This window comes from Hippocampus bargibanti, linkage group LG22, assembly GCF_051943395.1.
Source record: "Hippocampus bargibanti isolate YZ-2025 linkage group LG22, ASM5194339v1, whole genome shotgun sequence".
Lineage (NCBI taxonomy): Eukaryota > Metazoa > Chordata > Actinopteri > Syngnathiformes > Syngnathidae > Hippocampus > Hippocampus bargibanti.
In genome coordinates, this window is record NC_142755.1 from 7,481,683 (window position 1) to 7,500,941 (window position 19,259).

Genomic DNA, 19,259 nt, shown 5'->3' on the forward strand with positions numbered 1-19,259 from the left:
GTTATTACCAGTATTGACCAACAGGTGTCAGCACAAGACCGGAAATTAGCACGAGGCAGCTGAACGTGATGTCTGTCGCCCCCTATTGGGAGTCCTGCAACGGTACAAGATGCAACCGCCTGATTATTTCTGCTCATCTTGCCCTTTGAATTCTTCGTGTCGAATCTTTCTAATTGTATGTTCCATCTCTGCCCGACCACGATGACTCTTTTCGACGACCGCCCTCCGATGCGTCGTCCTGCGGTAGCGAGACGCACGAAACCGGACCTCGGCTGATTTAAGAATAAAAAATCATCGTGCGGCTGGCTCCCCAGGCACATTGTGAGGTATCACAACACACGCACGGCGTGGCCGTCACGTAGGTATGCGTGTACTTCTAAATATTACACCATGTCGCAAAGCCTCCTTCGAAGCTCACAAAATGGCCGCACGCCAGCAGTGCATCGATTCATATTCATGAAGGAAATGACTTCCTTGTGGCATGTCAACGTTGCAAACGAGTTCATACCTGTCAACTTATGTTTCCCCTTATACGTTTTTTTTAAATCATTTTAAATAATGTTCGGCGTACTACAACTTTGAAACGGGAATTGTAATCATTTATAATGGCGGCTATTAGCCGAGATTGACAGGCTAATAATGATATTCGACAGCACCTGTACGGCGAGATTGATTTATGACCACCATTTCCGTCGTCTTTTAGATTTGTATTTTTTTAAACAAACCCTCATATTTATAACTAGTTTTTTGAATGGCGCTCAACTACACCGTATAATTGTATTTTATTTATTGTGTATTATTATCTATGCTTGTCTGTGAATGTAAAGTGTCCTTGAGGGCTTTGAAAGGCGATTAAAATAAAATGTATTATTATTATTATTATTATTATTATTATCAAAGAAAACACAAATAAAACGAACTGCCGCAAACACAAAAAACGTGAGTAGCAAACAAGGTTGCCCAATCGTAGTTCTTCTTTGTATTCCTCGCGGTGGTTGGCTAAGCAGCTTAACTGCTCACGAGCGCCGCCAATTGAACATTCTGCGCCATTGCAAGGACACTAACTTGAATGTTGTTTTTTTTGAGGGGGGGCGATGTGGTGACGTTTGCTGGCGATAAAAAGTTTGTTTCCCTGGTGTCATTGTGAAAGTAGTTCAGCGAAAGTTGAACAAAATATTTTGTTTTTATTTCACTTTTGCTTCCGTTGGATACAACAACCCCCGATCCAGCCACTGTTTTCGTTTAGTCGTTTACATGAAGCAGCCGCAACGATATTCGACAAGCTAGCCAGGTTTGCAATAGTAGCAGCTGGCCAAAAAAGCGACATTTACAAGCCTTTCGGCGGATGATTCTGTGGTGAAACGATAAAAACAATAAACCCATAGCCCCCCGCCCGTCTCCCCCTCTTCTAAATTGTCGGAATCTGACATTATTGACGATCTGTCAAACAAGTAGCGACTTCTCAATTTTAGGGAATAAAAATGGAACGAACAGTTCTTTCAATGACTTCCTTTTTTGGGGCCGCTTGGATTTTAGTGTCACAAACCTCACATTTAATCTGGAGAACGGAGGATTAATGGCTTTCCTAATCAAGCATCCTCATGTGACCCTGCTTGCGCGTACTGATATAACTGGCACATTGCATTGGAGAAATCGATAGTTCCACTCAAAATAACACACACTAAAAATACATTTGTAGCAATTGTCACGATTTGTGTGGTGGTGGATGTAAAAAAAAAAAAAAAAAGCAGGCAGGATGTATTTAACAATTTGTATGAAATAAAGTCAGCAGGAACAAAATCTCATACAAAAAAAAAGTCATTAAAACAAAAAGGTCCAAAGTAGCAAACAAAACCATGAGTAAAGTACAACAAGACGAAACAAACCTGACAGTGTGAAACAAACACAGACCCGACACTGAATGGTCATGCGGGGAGTCCTTTTAACTCATTCACTGCCAGACGAAATGCAAAAATGTGTGCACTCCAGTGCCAGGGTTTTTGTCATTGTCACTCAAATTGAAAGACCCACAGCATATTGACTTTTAAGACTACATAAATATTCAATAAAGCGTTAGAAACATTAGACTTTCTTGTTCTTTCATCCGAAAAAAAAGCGTTAATTCCTAGATTATATGGGTCTGGAGTTATACGAGCTTGAAATGAGGGCAGCTGTCCAAAATGCAATGCAATACATACATATCGGTTTATATAGCGCTTTAACAACAGCTGAAGTTGGAACAAAGCGCTAACCTGGACAAAAGGGAAATGATGCCCTCTTGTGGAAGGGAAGAAACATTGCCAGAGGTCTGACCAGCACTTTTTCGGCACCCAAAAAGGAAAAAAAAAAACAAAATCCGCGGGAATTGCGCTCGATGTCATATTTTCAATTCCCAAATAAAATGAGTTAAAATCAGCAGGAACAAAATCTCAAACAACAGAGTCATCAGAACAAAAAGGTCCAAAGTAGCAAACAAAACCACCAGTAAAACACGACAAGACGAAACAAACCTGACAAGGTGAAACAAACAATGACCCGACACTGAACGGTCATGCCGGGAGTCCTTTTAACTGACACTGATTAGAACGAGCAACACCTGTGCAGTTGGAGCCGGGGCCCCAATTTTTTTTAAATATTTTTTTTGTATTCACTGTCTTTCTATGTCGCACCTATTTTTTTTCTCAGTACTCTCCTGAAGTCGAGTTGAGTTTTCTGCTTCCTCAATGATATTAAAAAGCTCATCTTGCTCTTCTACTCAAAAGCAGTGCTTATATCAAGTCATTGACTGGCCCCTGTTTTGCATGACTGTTGTCTAAGCTTCATTTCCCCCACTCTAAGACCTCCATTGAGCAATATATTTGACGATGACCCTTTGCATTAAGAAAATGTTGACTTTCATAATTTTTGTTATTAAAAAATGATACGCAGTGTCCTAAAATTCCAGAAGCGTGCGCACCGGGCTCGCCGCCTGCTGCCAACGGGGTCATCTTGGGATCCCAAAGCAGCTTTCGGTGTCTCGTTGTCGTCATGTCATCATCATCATCATCATCATCATCATCATCTTGGTGATGCTTGCGTGTGGTGCTTCTGCGCATGCGCCTTAACCCACTCCCCCCCCCCCCCCCCCCCCCCCCCCCCCCCCCCCCCCTTTAGCGTGTCTTTTGGCATCCCTCGCGCATGGCCGGGAGGGACGCACGCTCGGTTGTCCTGCTTTGCGATTGGCTCTGTCGTCTTGCCAAGTTTACCCCCCCCCCCTCCCCGCGCGCCCTACGTGCGCTGTCATTGCTCTGTAGCGCCCCCTGCAGCCCCCTCCCCGACACCTCCCGTTGCAACATGCGTCGGCTTGCAAGGTGAAAGTGCATGACGTCATGCGCCCGGCAGAGCCGCTCCATCGGTTTGGCGGTTTCGCCGACGGTGCGCGTTCACGTGACGCGAGCAAACTCATCCGCGCGAAAAATCTCAGGCTGTTTTCAAGGAAGCAAAAAAAAAAAAAAATCCGAAAAGAGAGAGAGTGAGAAAAGAGCGAGAATGTCGTGATTTGAACGCGTGCCCAAAAAAAAAATGCTTAATGAATAAGTTCGGAGGCGCGCGAGTCTGAAGGGCGGCCCAGCTGTTTCCTGCTCCACATGCATCTTTGCCGCGTGCGTAACGTTCGATAAATGTGAGGGATTTTCGAGCTAAATCCGTCTCCTGTTCGCTCAAATCTCACTTCTCTCCAAAAGCAGCAGCGCGCAATGGAACAAAAGTGGCGATGTTGAGATGTGACATTTTAGGCACCCGGTGTGCGCATCTCGTCCGCTTTTTTTTTTTTGTTTTGTTTCTTCTCGACCCCCCGCGTGTTTTCCTTTCTCTTACCTCGTTTTTCTTTTTCTCTTTTTTTCTCCGTTTTTTTAATGACTTGAAACAAGTTGACTAGTCGCCGGCTTTTTTTTTTTTTTTTTTTTTTTTTTTTTGGGTTGCGGAGATCCACGGGGATGTCCTGCGCGCTTTCCTCCCTCCGGTGGCATTTATGGGACGTCCTCAAGGTAACCCGTACCTTCTCGCGCGCACTTTTACGCGTATTTTTGTCATCCGTACATTTATTCCCACCCGCGCGCGTCATTCGCGTGCAATTTATGTCTATGATCCTTTTTTTTTGTTGCGGAAATTGCATCCTTCCAATGGGGGTTTTTGCCCTCCATTACGCACGATTTTTTTTTCAAGAACCGGGATTCCGTTTTTGTGCAAAAAAAAAAAGACCTGTGTGATGTTTTTATGATGCGTTATCGTGCATTTATTTTTCCTTTTTGGGGAGATGAGAAGCTGTCAGAGCTCGCGCGGTTCCCGTGCGTCTTTAGCGGTTCTCGTGCGGTTCTCCGTGCGTCTTTACGCACGAGAAGGTGGCTTTTTTTGGGCGGATCAGGTGTTTGTTTTTATGTTTACAGTGAGACCTCAACTTACGAACTTAATTGGTTCCCAGACAGCGTGTGTAAGGCGAAAAGTGTGTATGTCAAAAAATAATTCCCATAGGAAACCATTAAAATGGGAATAATCCGTTCCCGGGTTTCCATAAAATCTACTTTTCAACTAAAAAAGCCTTAAAACTACACACAACATACCTTATTCTATGTATAATAAATGTGCTATTGTATTGTAATGAAAGAAATACACTGAATTTTATCATAAAGTCACTTTATTTACATTTGTGATGGTCATTGATGGAATGGCGTTGGAGGTCGAAGGGAATTGCAGTTTGGAAAGAGAGGCGCATTACATGAGGACTGTAATTAAAGAAATAAACTGTGCTGTAAAATAAAGTTTTATTGACCTTTTTGGTGGTCGTTGATGGCTTATGGAAGGAGAGTCACCTCCATATGGACTGTTGGTGCTGTTCAGTCGTGTGCTTCCGCCGAAGATCACTCCGCCAGCCGTGGTGGGTGTGTATTATGAAAATAGTGCTTATTATAAGGTTTAATTTTCAGAAATTTGATGTTTGTAAGACGAAAAGTTTGTAAGTTGAGGTCTCACTGTATTTGTCATCTGTATTGATAAAGTTTCACTCAACGTGTCTTTTTTTTTTCCGCGTGGACTCAACACCCACATGGAATCCAAGCGCCTGGCGTGCGTAAAAGGCGCTTTGTGACTGCGTGCGTGCTGCGCCCACCCGGTGATGCACCCCCCCCCCCTCCACCTCTGACTTTGTCTGTCGTTCTGCAGAATGCAATGTGCCGGATGTCCCTTGGCCACGCCCTTTCACTACTGCTGTGCATCCTGAGCCTGTCTCCGGCTGCTTCGGGGGCGCGGCCAGAGACGCTGTGCGGGGCGGAGCTGGTCGACACGCTGCAGTTTGTGTGCGGAGAGCGGGGCTTTTATTTCAGTAAGTGCAACCGTGTACACCCCCCTTTTCCGCCCCCCCCCCGGGCTTATTTTTTATTCATGAACCCGCTCTGCAAGGGCTGACCGAGCTCATCAATAAAAAAACACCCGAGTTGACATTCACATCCTATTCCGGAAGATTCCCCCCCCCCAAAACCCCCCAAGTCCCATTTCCTCACACCTGCTCACCCCACCGTCCTTTGCCTGAGAACCTTTGACCTTTTGGGAATACAATGCACAATACAGACGCTCCCCATTTACGAATGAGATACGTTCTGAACGGTCGTTCGTAAGGTGAATTTGTTCGTAAGTTGCTATACAGTGCTATATGTTGTACATACAGGTGACTTACGACTGAGTTACGTTTCGACCAAACGGTCGTAAGTCAAAATGGTCGTAAGTAGAAATCCATTCAAAATGTTGAATAGCGACTCGGAGGCTAAAAGACTCACAAACTCCCCATCTTAAAATGTTAAAAATAGGATCTGGAGGTCGAGGTCGTAAGTATGGGTGGTTGTACGTCGAACAGGTCGTAAGTTGGATTTCAGTTTTATCTGGAATGTATGTTTAAGGCTTATAGAAGTACATTTAAGGTTTATATCAGTATGATTAAGGCTTATATAAGTAACCTGTATTGGTTTGTGCTGTAAAATAAACATTTAATAAAATATATGCCCTGTAAAGATATGCACATGTACAACTGGAGAGAATACTACATATGTTAGAGAGAGAGAGAAAGAGATACACACACAGTACGTACGTAATAAGATAAATAGAATGAAGTTTAACTTTGCAATACAAAATCTAACTTGGAGCATCTCTCTTTGAACGTTTTGCCACATACCCGCAAAAATGTTTGTATGTACCGTTGTTCGTAACTGGAATGTTTGTAAGTAGGGGAGCGTCTGTACAATACATTTTGATTTAGATACAGAAATGGAGATATTTCAATTCTAGCCTTGGCTCGACTTAAAATATTCTCTGGGCCTATTTTTTCATCATGGTTTTGCTGTCGTGCTCTCTGGAGTTAATTCCTAAATGAGATGGGTCTGGAGTTATATGAGCTTGAAATGGGGGCGGGTGTCCAAAATACAATGCAATACATACATATTGGTTTATATACTGTCGTGCGTTAACAACAGCTGAAGCTGGATCAAAGCGCTAAGATGGAAAAAAAGGGGAATGATGCCCCCTTGTGGAAGGGAAAAATATTGCCAGAGGTCTGGCCAGCATCTATATCGACAACCAAGCATGAAAAAAACAAAACCCAAACAAATTCAGCAATGGCAGTAAATGAGTTATGTGTGGGGGCAATGGCGGGGAGTGGTGGGGGGGTTGTCAGAAAGTTTAATAATAATAATACATTTCCTTTATAAGCGCCTTTCAAAACTCTCAAGGTCACTTTACAGTCTCAGGATATGTTTTTCTGTAGGTGAGCAGCGGCAGCCGCACGTGCCAGCGTTCACTCAACCAGGAATAACTCAAATAAATAGAAACTTAGCTAGCTGGCTAATAGATAACTAATAGATAGCTAGCTAGATAGATAGATAGCATATAGATACCAAATAGATAGCAAATAGATAGCTAGTTAGGTAGGCAGCTAGATAGGTAGTTGGCAAATAGCTAGCTAGCAAGGTAGCCAGTTAGATAGCAATAATAATAAAAATAATAAAAATACATTTGATTTCTAAGCACCTTTCAAAACTCTCAAGGTCACTTTACAGTCACAGAAGAAGTTTTGCTTTGGGTGAGCAGTGGAAGCCACACGCGCCAGCGTTCACTCAACCCGAAAGGAACTCAAATAGATAGAAAGCTAGCTAATATATAGCTAATAGCTAGCCAGCTAGATAGCTGGCCAGTTAGATAGCTAATAGATAGATAGCTAGGTAGCTAGATAGATAGCCAGCTAGGTAGCTATCCAGATAGCCAGCCAGCCAGATAGCAGGCCAGATAGATAGTTAATAGCCAGCTAGATAGCCAGCAAGACAGCTAAGAGATAGCAAATAGATAGCAAACATTAAAGATCAGCCAGACGACAGTGAGAGAGTTTCAACTTTGATAGTTCAACGGCAGAGCGTCGACCGCAAGGTTAAAATATCCCATCAATCAGGCTCCACAAATAACCCGCACAAGCCATCTGTACACTTGATGCAAAAAGTTATCAACCCAGCTAAACAAAACACAATTGATGAGGAACTAGGTAAAATTATCGCAGAGAAAGCACCTACAAGGGATCATTCCTCAAGATGGTGAAAGAAGAAGGTTACGTTCCTCATCAAGTGTTTAATGCTGATGAAAGCGGACACTCCATTCCATCAAGCCGTCAACCATCACAAAGGTCAATAAAATGACTTTATTAGATAGTACAGTTTATTTCTTTAATTATTATACCATCGCACATTTATTATACATAAAATAAGGTATATTTCGTGGAGTTTTAAGGTTTAGGAAAGTAGAAAATTATGTTTTATGGGGACCTGGGAACGGATTATTCTCATTTTAATGGTTTCCTATGGCAAATTAATTTTTGGGATACACACTTTTCGCCTTACACACTCTGTCTGGGAACCAATTAAGTTCGTAAGCCACTGTACCTTTATTAGTCTCGCAGCATTGAGAATTAGCTGACGGCGCATCTGTGTGAGCTTCAGCGTCTATCCACCTTACGCACGAGCGAGCCTTGACGACGGCGAATCCTTAGCCGGGTGGAAACAAAACTTGCGGTAGTGCAAAGAATCCACATGGCTCGTCACTTTTTCCAATTTATTGCTCTGACCTAGAAATGGCGAGTGGCTCTTTTGGAGAGCTTCTGCCGCTGGACCGGGAAGACGCCGTTACTGCGAATCCGAGCCTGTTCTGGCACCTTTAGTTTTCTGGTTCCAACTCTCACCGAGCCGCTTTTAAGCTGAAGGTGAAGCATTTGCTCTGGAGTGAGCGTGAGAACCCTTATCGCACTCTGGATGGGTTCCCTATGACCCCCACAGCCCCCCCCCCCCCCACCCACTAAGAAAAATTAGGGAAAATGATGACCAGATGGAGTAGAAAATCCATCCGTCACAGCTAATTGTTTTCATCGTTTATTGTTTTTTTTTTGTGGGGGGGGTGGGGGGTGTCCACGCAGGTGGAAGCGGCGCAGGAAATTGGCGGTCTTCGCTCGATTGGACTCGGGGAAGCTCCCGACGGTGAATGTGTAAACAGCGCGTCACATGCACGCACGCAAACGCAAACGGCGAGGCCTTGGCCCTCAGCGGCAAGGGGATTACGAAGGGGGGGATTAGTGGATGATCAAGCCCTCTACCCCCTCACCCCCCCCCTGCGGCAAACCTGAATGCCCGGCCGGCAAAGTGAAAACCAAGACCTCGTGAGTCGTCAGAGTCTCGGGTCTGTTTGATAGCGCTCTTTGGAGCGTTCTAGCACTTGTATGGAGACACTGGAAACGCATGATGGAGGATTGTCCGATCTTGTCTTCAGAGAGCAAAGGGGGGTTCATTGCCAACATCCATTTGTAATTCCCTGATCCGACCATTTGAAGCAAGATTTTGATAGCACCGTACCGTAGATACCGCATTTGTATGGACCTACTGGAAACACCTCATGGAGGACTGTCCGACCTTGCCTTTGGAGAGCAATTGGGGAGGTTCATTACTGACATCCATTTTTGTAATTCCCTGATCGTACCATTTGAAGCAAGATTTTGATAGCGCCCTAGCGTAGATACCGCACTTGTACGGACCCACTGGAGACACCTGATGGAGGATTGTCCGACTTTGCATTCGGAGAGCAAAGCAAAATGGCCTCCATTGGCATTACCGATCCATTTTTTGTAATTCAACTGATCCTATCATTTGAAGCAAGATTTTGATAGCGCCTTTGCGTAGTAACCGCATTTGTATGGACCTACTGGAGACACCTGATGGAGGATTGTCCGACTTTGCATTCGGAGAGCAAAGCAAAATGGCCTCCATTGGCATTACCGATCCATTTTTTGTAATTCAACTGATCCTATCATTTGAAGCAAGATTTTGATAGCGCCTTTGATCCAACTGATCCTATCATTTGAAGCAAGATTTTGATAGCGCCTTTGCGTAGTTTGTATGGACCTACTGGAGACACCTGATGGAGGATTGTCCGACTTTGCATTCGGAGAGCAAAGCAAAATGGCCTCCATTGGCATTACCGATCCATTTTTTGTAATTCAACTGATCCTATCATTTGAAGCAAGATTTTGATAGCGCCCTAGCGTAGATACCGCACTTGTACGGACCCACTGGAGACACCTGATGGAGGATTGTCCGACTTTGCATTCGGAGAGCAAAGCAAAATGGCCTCCATTTGCATTACCGATCCATTTTTGTAATTCAACTGATCCTATCATTTGAAGCAAGATTTTGATAGTGCCCTAACGTAGATACCGCACTTATATGGACCCACTGGAGACACCTGATGGAGGATTGTCTGACCTTGCCTTCGAAGAGCAAAGGGGGAGTTCATTACCGACATCGGTTTTTGTCATTCCATCATCCGATCATTTAAAGCAAGATTTTTATAGCATCCTAGCGTAGATAGTGTACTTCTATGGACCCGCTGGAGACATCTGATGGAGGATTGTTTGACCTTGCCTTTGGAGGGCAAAACGGCTTCCATTTGCGACCTCCCCTTCCGTTTGCCTACGTGAGTTGCCAAAGCCTCCCCAAGCGGCCCGTGAATCCGATCGCCGCGCTCCTTTTGGACACGCCATTCTTGATGTATTGGTAGAAGGCGGCCTTGGAAGGCCATTCTCCTTTTTCTTTCCTCTTCAGCTTTTACACCCAGGACAAGCTGTCCAAAAAAAATTGACTGGATCTGACGCATGAAGCGCAACTGGTCTTTACAACGACTAACCCCCTCGCTCCAAAACCAGCAGCGCCTCACTCTCCCGCTTGGCCATAAAACGTCCTCGACCTCGGCTGCTTCCCAAGAATCTTTTGGATTTTGAGGAACACCGTGAGCAGGCTGTAAAAGTAGAGAAGCTCATCGTGCCCTTCTGGAATGATGGCGGAAGGAGAATCCAACCTCTGTTGTCACGGAAATGTTGGCGCGGGAGGACGCCTCGACCGCTAACGGTTCAAGGTGGAAAAGTACAGTGACGACTTGGATTACGAACTTAATTGGTTCCCAGATAGAGTGTGTAAGGCGAAAAGTGTGTATCCCAAAAATTAATTTCCCATAGGAAACCATTAAAATGAGAATAATCCGTTCCCAGGTCCCCATAAAACATAATTTTCTACTTTCCTAAGCCTTAAAACTCCACAGAATATACCCTATTTTATGTATAATAAATGTGCTATGGTATTGTAATTAAAGAAATAAACTGTACTGTCTAAAAAAGTCGTTTTATTTATCTTTGTGATGGTCATTGATGGCTTGATGGAATGGAGTGGCCGGTTTCAACAGCATTAAACACTTGATGAGGAACGTAGCCTTCTTCTTTCACCATCTTGAGGAATGATCCCTTCTTGGTGCTTTCTCTGCCATAATTTTACCTTGTTCCTCATCAATTGTGTTCTGTTTAGCTGGGTTGATAGCTTTTTGAATCAAGTGTACAGATGGCTTGTGCGGGTTATTTGTGGAGCCTGATTGATGGGATATTTTAACCTTGCAGTCTACATTCTGCTTTTGAACTATGAAAGTTGAAACTCTCTCACTGTTGTCTGCCTGTTTCTTTAACGTTTAAACCACCGCCCCTCACTGCTGCGTTCTTGACCAATCACGTGGCTTTAACCAAAGACTGGGGGCGGGGAATAGAGAACCAAAACAGTCGGCTGCCATTTTGTTGTTAGAAGAACGGGCTCCTTCGCGAACGACACATCACACATTGAGGGAGCTCCGCGTGTATCCCGAAAAAAGTTTGTATGCCAAGGTAAAAATTTCATGAATTTAACGTTCGTAAACTGAAAAGATTGTAAGCCAAGGGGTTCGTAAACCGAGGTATCACTGTATTCAATAGAACACGTTGCATAAAAACAACAGATTGACATCGTAGACGATCTGGTAGTGTAAACGTCACATCGGCTATTTTGAATGGATCTCGACTTAGGACCGTTCGACTTACGACCGTTTTGTCGGAACGGAACCCGGTCGTGACTCGGATATTACTTGTATATATACTGTATATATTATTATTGTTGTTTTTATGTTACTTCCGGGTTGAGTGAACGCTGGCGCATGTGGCTACCGCTGCTCACCCGCAGAAAAAAAATATCCTGTGACTGTAAAGTGTCCTTGAGAATTTTGAAAGGCGCTTATGAATGACATGTATTATTATTGTCAGAAAACTGTCATGGGAGATGGTTTTTGTTTGCGCTGGATTACTTCCGGGCATTATCCGTGGAAGCTAACGCTTTTAAAAGCGTATAAAGCTTTAAGACCTGATTATTATCATCTGCGTGCTTTTTTTTTTCCTTCTTGATCTGCCGGTGCTGATTATCTGACATCTTACAACCGATGCCAGCTGATTTGTTCACCCTCTCACCCCCCCACTCTTCCAGCTGCTCGGCCAGCGGGGGTTGCCAGCTATTTTGGGGGATAACAGCGGATGTTAATTTGCAAAGCTGTTTTTTTTTTTTTTTTTGTTTAGGGAGAGCGAAAGCAAGTAATGAGGCCTGGATGGCTGTTATATCATCTCTCATTGGGAGTTGAGGCGCATCGGGGGGGGGCGTGTCAAACTCCAGGGTCCGACAACCCCATTCTAGTTTTTGAGAGAATCAAAAGGAAATTAAGTCTTCATATTTTAGGGATGACCTCCAATTCGCTTGTTGAAAACATGACTTCCGACCTGGGGCGCCCACGTCACTCACCAGACCCTGCCAAACAAACTCCCAAAAATGGACCCAAATAAATCCATGTCACAGGTTCATGTTTTATTGTGAAAACTATGACTTTGTTGTCATCCGATTTCACTCATTTACTGCCATTCCAGTATTTATTCGGGAATTGAAAATATGACGTAGAGCAGAGCGTCATTCCTGAATTTGTTCAGCTACTGGTTTTACTTCCAGGGAGGTGCCGATAAAGCGCTGTTCAGACCTCTGGCAATGTTTTTCCCTTCCATGAGGGGTCAGCATTTCCCCTTTTTCCATGTTAGTGCTTTCATACAGCTTCAGCTGTTGTTAAAGCGTGATATAAATCAATGTGCTGCCCCCATTTCAAGCTCATATAACTCCAGACCCATATCATTTAGGAATCATTCCCGAATTTGTTCGGCTTTTGTTTTTTTCATGCTTGGGTGCCGATAAAGCGCTCGCCATGGTTTCTGGCAATGTTATTTTTCCATGTTAGTGCTTTGTTCCAGCTTCAGCTGTTGGTAAAGCTCTATATAAACCAATATGGATGTATTGCATTGTATTTTGGATAGCCGCCCTCATTTCAAGTTCGTATAACTCCTGACCCATATCATTTAGGAATTAACTATTTTCTGATGAAAGAAGAGAGTTTTTTTAAGGTTTCTGACGCTGTACTGAATGTTTATGTCGTCCTAAAACTCAATACAGTGATACCACGGGTTACGAACTTTTCGGTTGCCGAACTTTTCGGTTGACGAACGTTAAATTGATGAAAATTTTACCTTGGCATACGAACTATTTTTTGGGATGCAAACGGAGTTGCCAAAATGAGTAATGTGTCGTTCGCAAACGAGCCCGTGAATGAAAGAAGATAGTCTAAGGTTTGATTATGTAGTCCTAAAACTCAATATTCTATGGGTCCTGAAATTTGAGTGAAAATGACAAAAACCCTGGCATTGGAATGGACACATTTTAGCACATCTGGCATGAATGAGTTAAAAAAAAAAAACATTTTGCTCCCCAAAAATGGACTTAAAAAAAAAATGATGATTATCCTAAATCATTTTTTTTGGGTAACCATTTCTCCGGAGCCGCAAAAGATGTATTGCGTCACAGCAGCTACCAAGCAGCCATTTTGACGGAATCCCCCCGCGAATGAATCCGCCGTTAGCTTAAATAATTCAAACTCGCGCAGTGTATTTTTAGCTCCGGCGGCCGGCGACATGTTCACACCTCCGTCGGAACCGTCGCTTGCGTTTCTTTCAACGAAAGTCTCGGGAATAACAGCGCGTCTGGTCCAGCCTAATGGACTCCTTGTAAACGGCAGATTCAATGATGAGCGCTGATGCGTATGTGGAACTGTCACGGCTTGGAATTGAAGCGGATTTACATGGGACAGGAGATGTGAGACAAACTATTTTCGTCAAACTTTCGGCAATCATGAAGCTACAGTTTAGTTTCAACATTTCAGCTTGTAGCAGATGAGCACATTTTACCATGACGTCCCTGATCCACTGGTGAAAAGGATGCTTTGATCCTCTCCTCTTTCATCTAGAACTGCTTCATGCATCAAAGAAGGTGCAGAAAGTCATGTCTTTGTGTTGTCATATTATTTGTTATTTAGTTTTTGTTGTTCTTTTGTTTGTTTCATGTTCAAGATGGCGTCTTTACAGCAGCTCCTGTATTTTGTTTTTCGACTTCTTTCCTTTCCTCTTCCTTGCATCACTTTGCTGCTGTCAAATGCCAATTTCTCAACGAATAAAAGCTAATCAAATCTAATCTAATTAAACCTAAATATAATCTAATATCATCTAAATCATATCTAATCTGATCGGATTCGATTAGATTAGATTAGATTCCATTCGGTTTGATTAGAATCTAACTTAAATCTGATTTGATCGGATTCAATTTGATTCGATTAGATTTCGATTTGATTCGATTCGGTTTGATTAGAATCTAATCTAAATTGAATCTGATTTGATCTGATTGGATTCAATTTGATTCGATTAGATTAGATTCAATTTTCCCCATTGCGGGACGAATAAAGGTATTCTGATTCTGATTCTGATTAGAGTTGATTTGATGTAGATTAGATTTAGATTAGATTCTAATCGGATCCCAGTCGATTCGATCCGATTTGACTCGATTTAATCCGATTCGATCAGACTGTATCAGATTTGATTAGAATCGATTTGATTCGATTAGATTAGATCAGACTCGATTCGATTTGGATTTGATTTCGATTTGATTTTGATTAGATTAGATTAGATTCGGTTTGATTAGAATCTAATATAAATCAAATCTGATCTAAATTGAATCTAATCGAATCTGATCAGATCATCAGTTCAGATCCGATTCGACCTGATTCAACCTTCATCTGACTCGACGAGATTCGATTATACAGTGGTACCTCGGTTCTCGACCATAATTCGTTCCGGGACCCTGTTCGAAAAGCGATTTTTTTCGAACACCGAAACCACATCTTTGCTCCTGTCACTTGCGAGTTGACAGCGGGGGGCGGGGCTGCCTCTCCCGGCCGTTCTCCACCCGCTGTCATTCTCTAATCACGGACACGGGGCATCTATACGGTTCGCGATCACCTCGCCAATGCCGGATGATTGACTCACCTCGCAACCGTGCCTGGACTCTTCCTTCGATGTGCGAGTGTATCCGGTCCGAGGTATTTTCCCGGTGTCCCGTAAATGAATGTCATCTTCCGAGATTGCGTCATTTTGCACCCTCGTGTGCCATTTGCTTTTTGGCGTAGTAAGCGGGTCGGATCACCCTCTGCCTTCTTACTCGCTGTCTTTTCTTTTATTTGTGAATAAACATCCTGCTTGGGTAGTACGTGTCTGTCTTGGGATGCCAAACATTCCACTACGTTCCGCCGAGTCAGCTGCCGTCACTCTCGCTCGCTCGGAACGTGACAGCTACGGATGACTCGGATACAGGATGTTCTTTTCTATCCAATGACATTTGCTCTCACTCCCACGGCCACATCACTCGATTTCACAGCCTCCTTATTCTTTCATATGGTACTGATGGTAGATTTCGCCATGCTGTATTCCCTCGCCAGATCAGACACTCGCACACCTCCTTCATATTTTGCCATTATTTCTTTCTTAAATGCAGTAGTTGTACGCACTACTTTTCTTTTGTCACTTTAAGCAGCACTTACTTTCTTTGGAGGCATGATTAGGGGCTACAACTCTTCGTACACCTCTATTAAACGCTAGAGCAAAACGCAGCACGTCCGCTAGCGACAACAGTTGGCCCGTGCGCCACTCAGCTCCCCACCCTCGCGTACGCACTCACGCGTCGTATTGGCGTTCGAGATTGGATTGGATTCGGTTTGGTTTGATTACAATCTAATCTAATCCAATCTAATCTACTTTCCGCAGGTAAACCGACCGGCTACGGCCCCAACGCCCGGCGCTCGCGCGGCATCGTGGACGAATGCTGCTTCCAGAGCTGCGAGCTACGGCGGCTGGAGATGTACTGCGCGCCCGCCAAAACCAGCAAGGCCGCCCGCTCGGTGCGAGCCCAGCGCCACACGGACGCCCCCGCCAAGGTTGCCGGCGCCGGCCACAAATCGGCCGACCGACGGGTGGCCGTGCAGACAGACAAGACGAAACACAAGAAGGTGAGTGGCAAAGAAAAGGAGATTGCTCGACGTGTGTGTTCAACCGTCTCCGTTTCTCCCCTGTAGAGACCTTCGCCCGGAACTGGTCACTCAGCTTTTAAGGTACGATCTTCAGATTCTGCCGTTTCGGGAACAAGCCTTGTATGCGCATTTGCTTTTTGAATAAAAAAGAGAAAAAGCATGAGCGGGCGTGCTTTTCGTGGTAGACCCTTTCTGCCACTGCGCATTACGCACTGCGCCTGAAGCGTGCCGGGGTGTCGCGCTCCTCCTGTGCATTCAGGGGTAAGGTGAGGTGGTTGGGGGTCAATCCCCGGATTTTCTGTCAAAAATCAGCCCTCGACACTGAAAAAAAAGGCGCTATTTCATTTCCATTGGGACCTTTCCAGATGCCCATTTTTCCTGGATCGCTTCTTTTTGCTAAGTAATAATAATAATAATAATAATACATTTCATTTCTAAGCGCGTTTCAAAAAACCCAACCCGGAAGCTAGCTAGCTAGCTTAATAGCTAGCCATCTAGATGGCTAGCTAGCCAGACAACCAACTAATTAGTCAGATAGCTAATAGACAGCAAATAGATAGCCAGCTAGGTAGTTAGATAGCTAATAGACAGCAAATAGATAGATAGAAAGCCAGCTAGTTCGTTAGAGAGCTAATAGACAGCAAATAGATAGATAGCTGGCCAGCTAGTTAGTTAGAAAGCTAATAGACAACAAATAGATAGATAGATAGCCAGCTAGTTCGTTAGAGAGCTAATAGACAGCAAATAGATAGATAGCTGGCCAGCTAGTTAGTTAGAGAGCTAATAGACAACAAATAGGTAGCTAGATAGCCAGCTAGATTGTTAGATAGCTAATAGACAGCAAACACATAAACACACACAGTTAGTAAAGTATGTGTATCCAAGTGAAATGAAAATACACAACTAGCTAATAGCTAGTTAATAGCTTGCCATCTAGATGACTACCTAGACAAATAGCGACTAGATAACTAGCCAGATAACCAGCTAATTAATCAGATAGCTAATATACAGCAAATAGATAGCTAGCTAGATAGCCAACTAGTTAGTTAGATAGCTAATATACAGCAAATAAATATATGGCTAGATAACCAGCTAGTTAGTTAGTTAGCTAATAGACAGCAAATAGATAGCTAGCTAGCCAGATAGTTAGCGAGATAGTTGTTAATAGCTAGCCATCTAGATGGCAAATAGATAGATAGCTAGCCAGCTAGTTCGTTAGAGAGCTAATAGACAGCAAATAGATAGCTAGCTAGCCAGAGAGTTAGAGAGATAGCAAATAGAGAGGGATCTAGATAGCCAGCTAGTTAGGTAGATAGCTAATAGACAGCAAATAGATAGATAGCTAACCATCTAGTTTGTTAGAGAGCTAATAGACAGCAAATAGCTAGCTAGCCAGCTAGTTAGTGAGATAGCTAACAGACGGAAAATAAATAGCTAGATAGATAGACAGCTAGTTAGTTAGATAGCTAATAGATAGCAAATAGATAGCTAGCTAGCCAGCTAGTCAGTTAGCTAGCTAATAGACAGCAATCCAATCCAAATAGATAGATAGCTAGCCAGCTATTTAGCTACATAGCTAATAGACAAATAAAAGAAGAATGTAATAAAGGTAGTCTCAACAGATTCAATGCTTTTTTATACTTAGCTTCCTTCAGCGTAAAGTCAAAGTACTTTTTGTTCAGCTAACTGGACGTTAGCTGACTTGTTGCTAAGTGTATTTCTCCCCACCCCACCTCACCTCACCCCTAACCCCCTTCCACCTCCCTACAGGAAGTACATCTGAAAAACTCAAGTCGAGGCAACACACCAGGCCGAAACTACCGAATGTAGGCGAAGAGGAAAGGCCGTGGCCTTACCTGACCCACCTCCAACCTCACCCCACGCCCCCAAACGGTTGGATGGAGGGAGGCGGGGCCACCACGATGTTGTTTTGTTTTCGACACTGCACCGTTTTATTATCCGGGTTTTTATTAAAGCAACGCAACAGACGTTCGTTTAGCTGCTACCGGACAATTCGGTCAAGCGATTCGGAAATATTTCCCATTTTCCCGTCCCAATTCTCCCAGCCATCCAGTAAGTTTCATGTGATTATTTTTTTTTGAACAAAACCCTAAAAACCGAGGTGGCTCATAGTTGGATATTTAACGCAGATAGCTTTTTTTTTGTTTTTTGGTTTTCTTTTTTATTTTGGACGACTTTTAAAGTGCAGTCTGTGATCCAAACACCGACGACAGATCCGTTGAGCGGCGGTTGTCAAACTCTTTGGGATTCGGGATGAAAATGCTAATTCACCAAAACTGCCATTTGCAATTAAAATGTAAAAAAAAATGACAATAACACAACTGTTTTTTTTTAACTCATTCACTGCCATTCACAAATTTATTATGGAGTTGAAAATATGACGTAGAGCGCCATTCCCAAATGTGTTCGGGTTCAGTTTTTTTCATGCTTGGGTGCCGATCCAACGCTGGCCATGGCCTCTGGCGGTATATTTTCTCTTCCACAAGGGGGCATCATTTCCCCCTTTTTTCCATGTTAGCGCTTTGTTCCAGTTTCAGCTGTCGTTAAAGCGCTCTATAAACCAATATGTCTGCATTACATTGTATTATGGACACCCACCCTCATTTCAAGCTCATATAACTTCAGACCCATATCATTTAGGAATTAACTATTTTTTTTCCTGACGAAAGAAGCAAATTCTTACATTGCATTGAATGTTTATATAGTCCTAAAACTAAATATTGTGTGGGTCCTGCAATTCAAGTGACAATGACAAAAACCCTGGAAGTGGACTGAACACATTTTTAAACATGTCTGGCAGTGAATAAGTTAATTGTCGTTTTAATAATAATAATAAATTACAATCTGGAAAAAGACAACATCTAACACATTTTTTTGTGCATCTCACTCAATTCAAAAGTGATAAATGTACCGTATTTTCTGGTATATAAGGCGCATGTTCAACCAATGACATTTAAACAACCTTTTCATACAGAAGGTGCACCGCATTATAAGGGGCACCTTAAATGAATGACATATTTAAAAACGGTTTATATACGTAAGGCGGATTATGAGGCGCATGGTCAGCTTTGGAAAAAAATATTTTCTTTCACGTGCGCCTTTATGTGCAGAAAATATGGTGTATATATAATAATGATAATCATATATGTATTTTTTTTTTAGATAAAACGTGATATTTTTTCCCAGATAAAGTGGTCAGTTTCACAATAGAAAGGACCCAAAAGGTCCGTGAAGAAGGACAACTATTTTGTCCGGGCACCTCAGTTTGAGAACCGCTGCAAGAAAGACCATTTAAAACTGCACTGCACTGGTTACCCCACCCCCCCCACACACACACACACACTACCCCTCCCTTCATTGTTTAATATAAATAAATAAGAAAAACAAACCCCAACTGG

The 19,259-nt window shown here is 43.2% G+C and overlaps 1 protein-coding gene across 4 annotated transcripts; it reads left to right on the forward strand.

The window, feature by feature from the left end:
- The first annotated feature begins 187 nt into the window (after nucleotides 1–187).
- Nucleotides 188–19,198, forward strand: igf1 (insulin-like growth factor 1). 4 transcript variants are annotated; one of them, XM_088988469.1, is made up of 5 exons: nucleotides 188–326; nucleotides 5,197–5,356; nucleotides 15,578–15,819; nucleotides 15,886–15,921; nucleotides 17,611–19,198. In XM_088988469.1, the coding sequence occupies exons 2-5, from the start codon at nucleotides 5,203–5,205 to the stop codon at nucleotides 17,668–17,670; spliced, it is 492 nt and encodes a 163-aa protein (XP_088844595.1). In that variant the 5' UTR covers nucleotides 188–326; nucleotides 5,197–5,202; the 3' UTR covers nucleotides 17,671–19,198. The 4 variants fall into 4 exon arrangements, with proteins under 4 accessions (XP_088844595.1, XP_088844594.1, XP_088844593.1 ...); XM_088988468.1 differs by having other exon boundaries at nucleotides 224–362; XM_088988467.1 differs by lacking the exon at nucleotides 188–326 and adding an exon at nucleotides 3,350–4,025.
- The last annotated feature ends 61 nt before the right edge of the window (nucleotides 19,199–19,259 follow it).

What these genes read in the sequence shown, in the direction of transcription:
- igf1 (XM_088988467.1), top strand. Translation starts at nt 3,975, where the DNA reads ATGTCCTGCGCGCTTTCCTCCCTCCGGTGGCATTTATGGGACGTCCTC. An exon ending in ATTTATGGGACGTCCTCAAG is followed by an intron (nt 4,026 to 5,196) that starts GTAACCCGTACC and finishes GTCGTTCTGCAG; the next exon opens with AATGCAATGTGCCGGATGTC. An exon ending in ACAAGACGAAACACAAGAAG is followed by an intron (nt 15,820 to 15,885) that starts GTGAGTGGCAAA and finishes TCTCCCCTGTAG; the next exon opens with AGACCTTCGCCCGGAACTGG.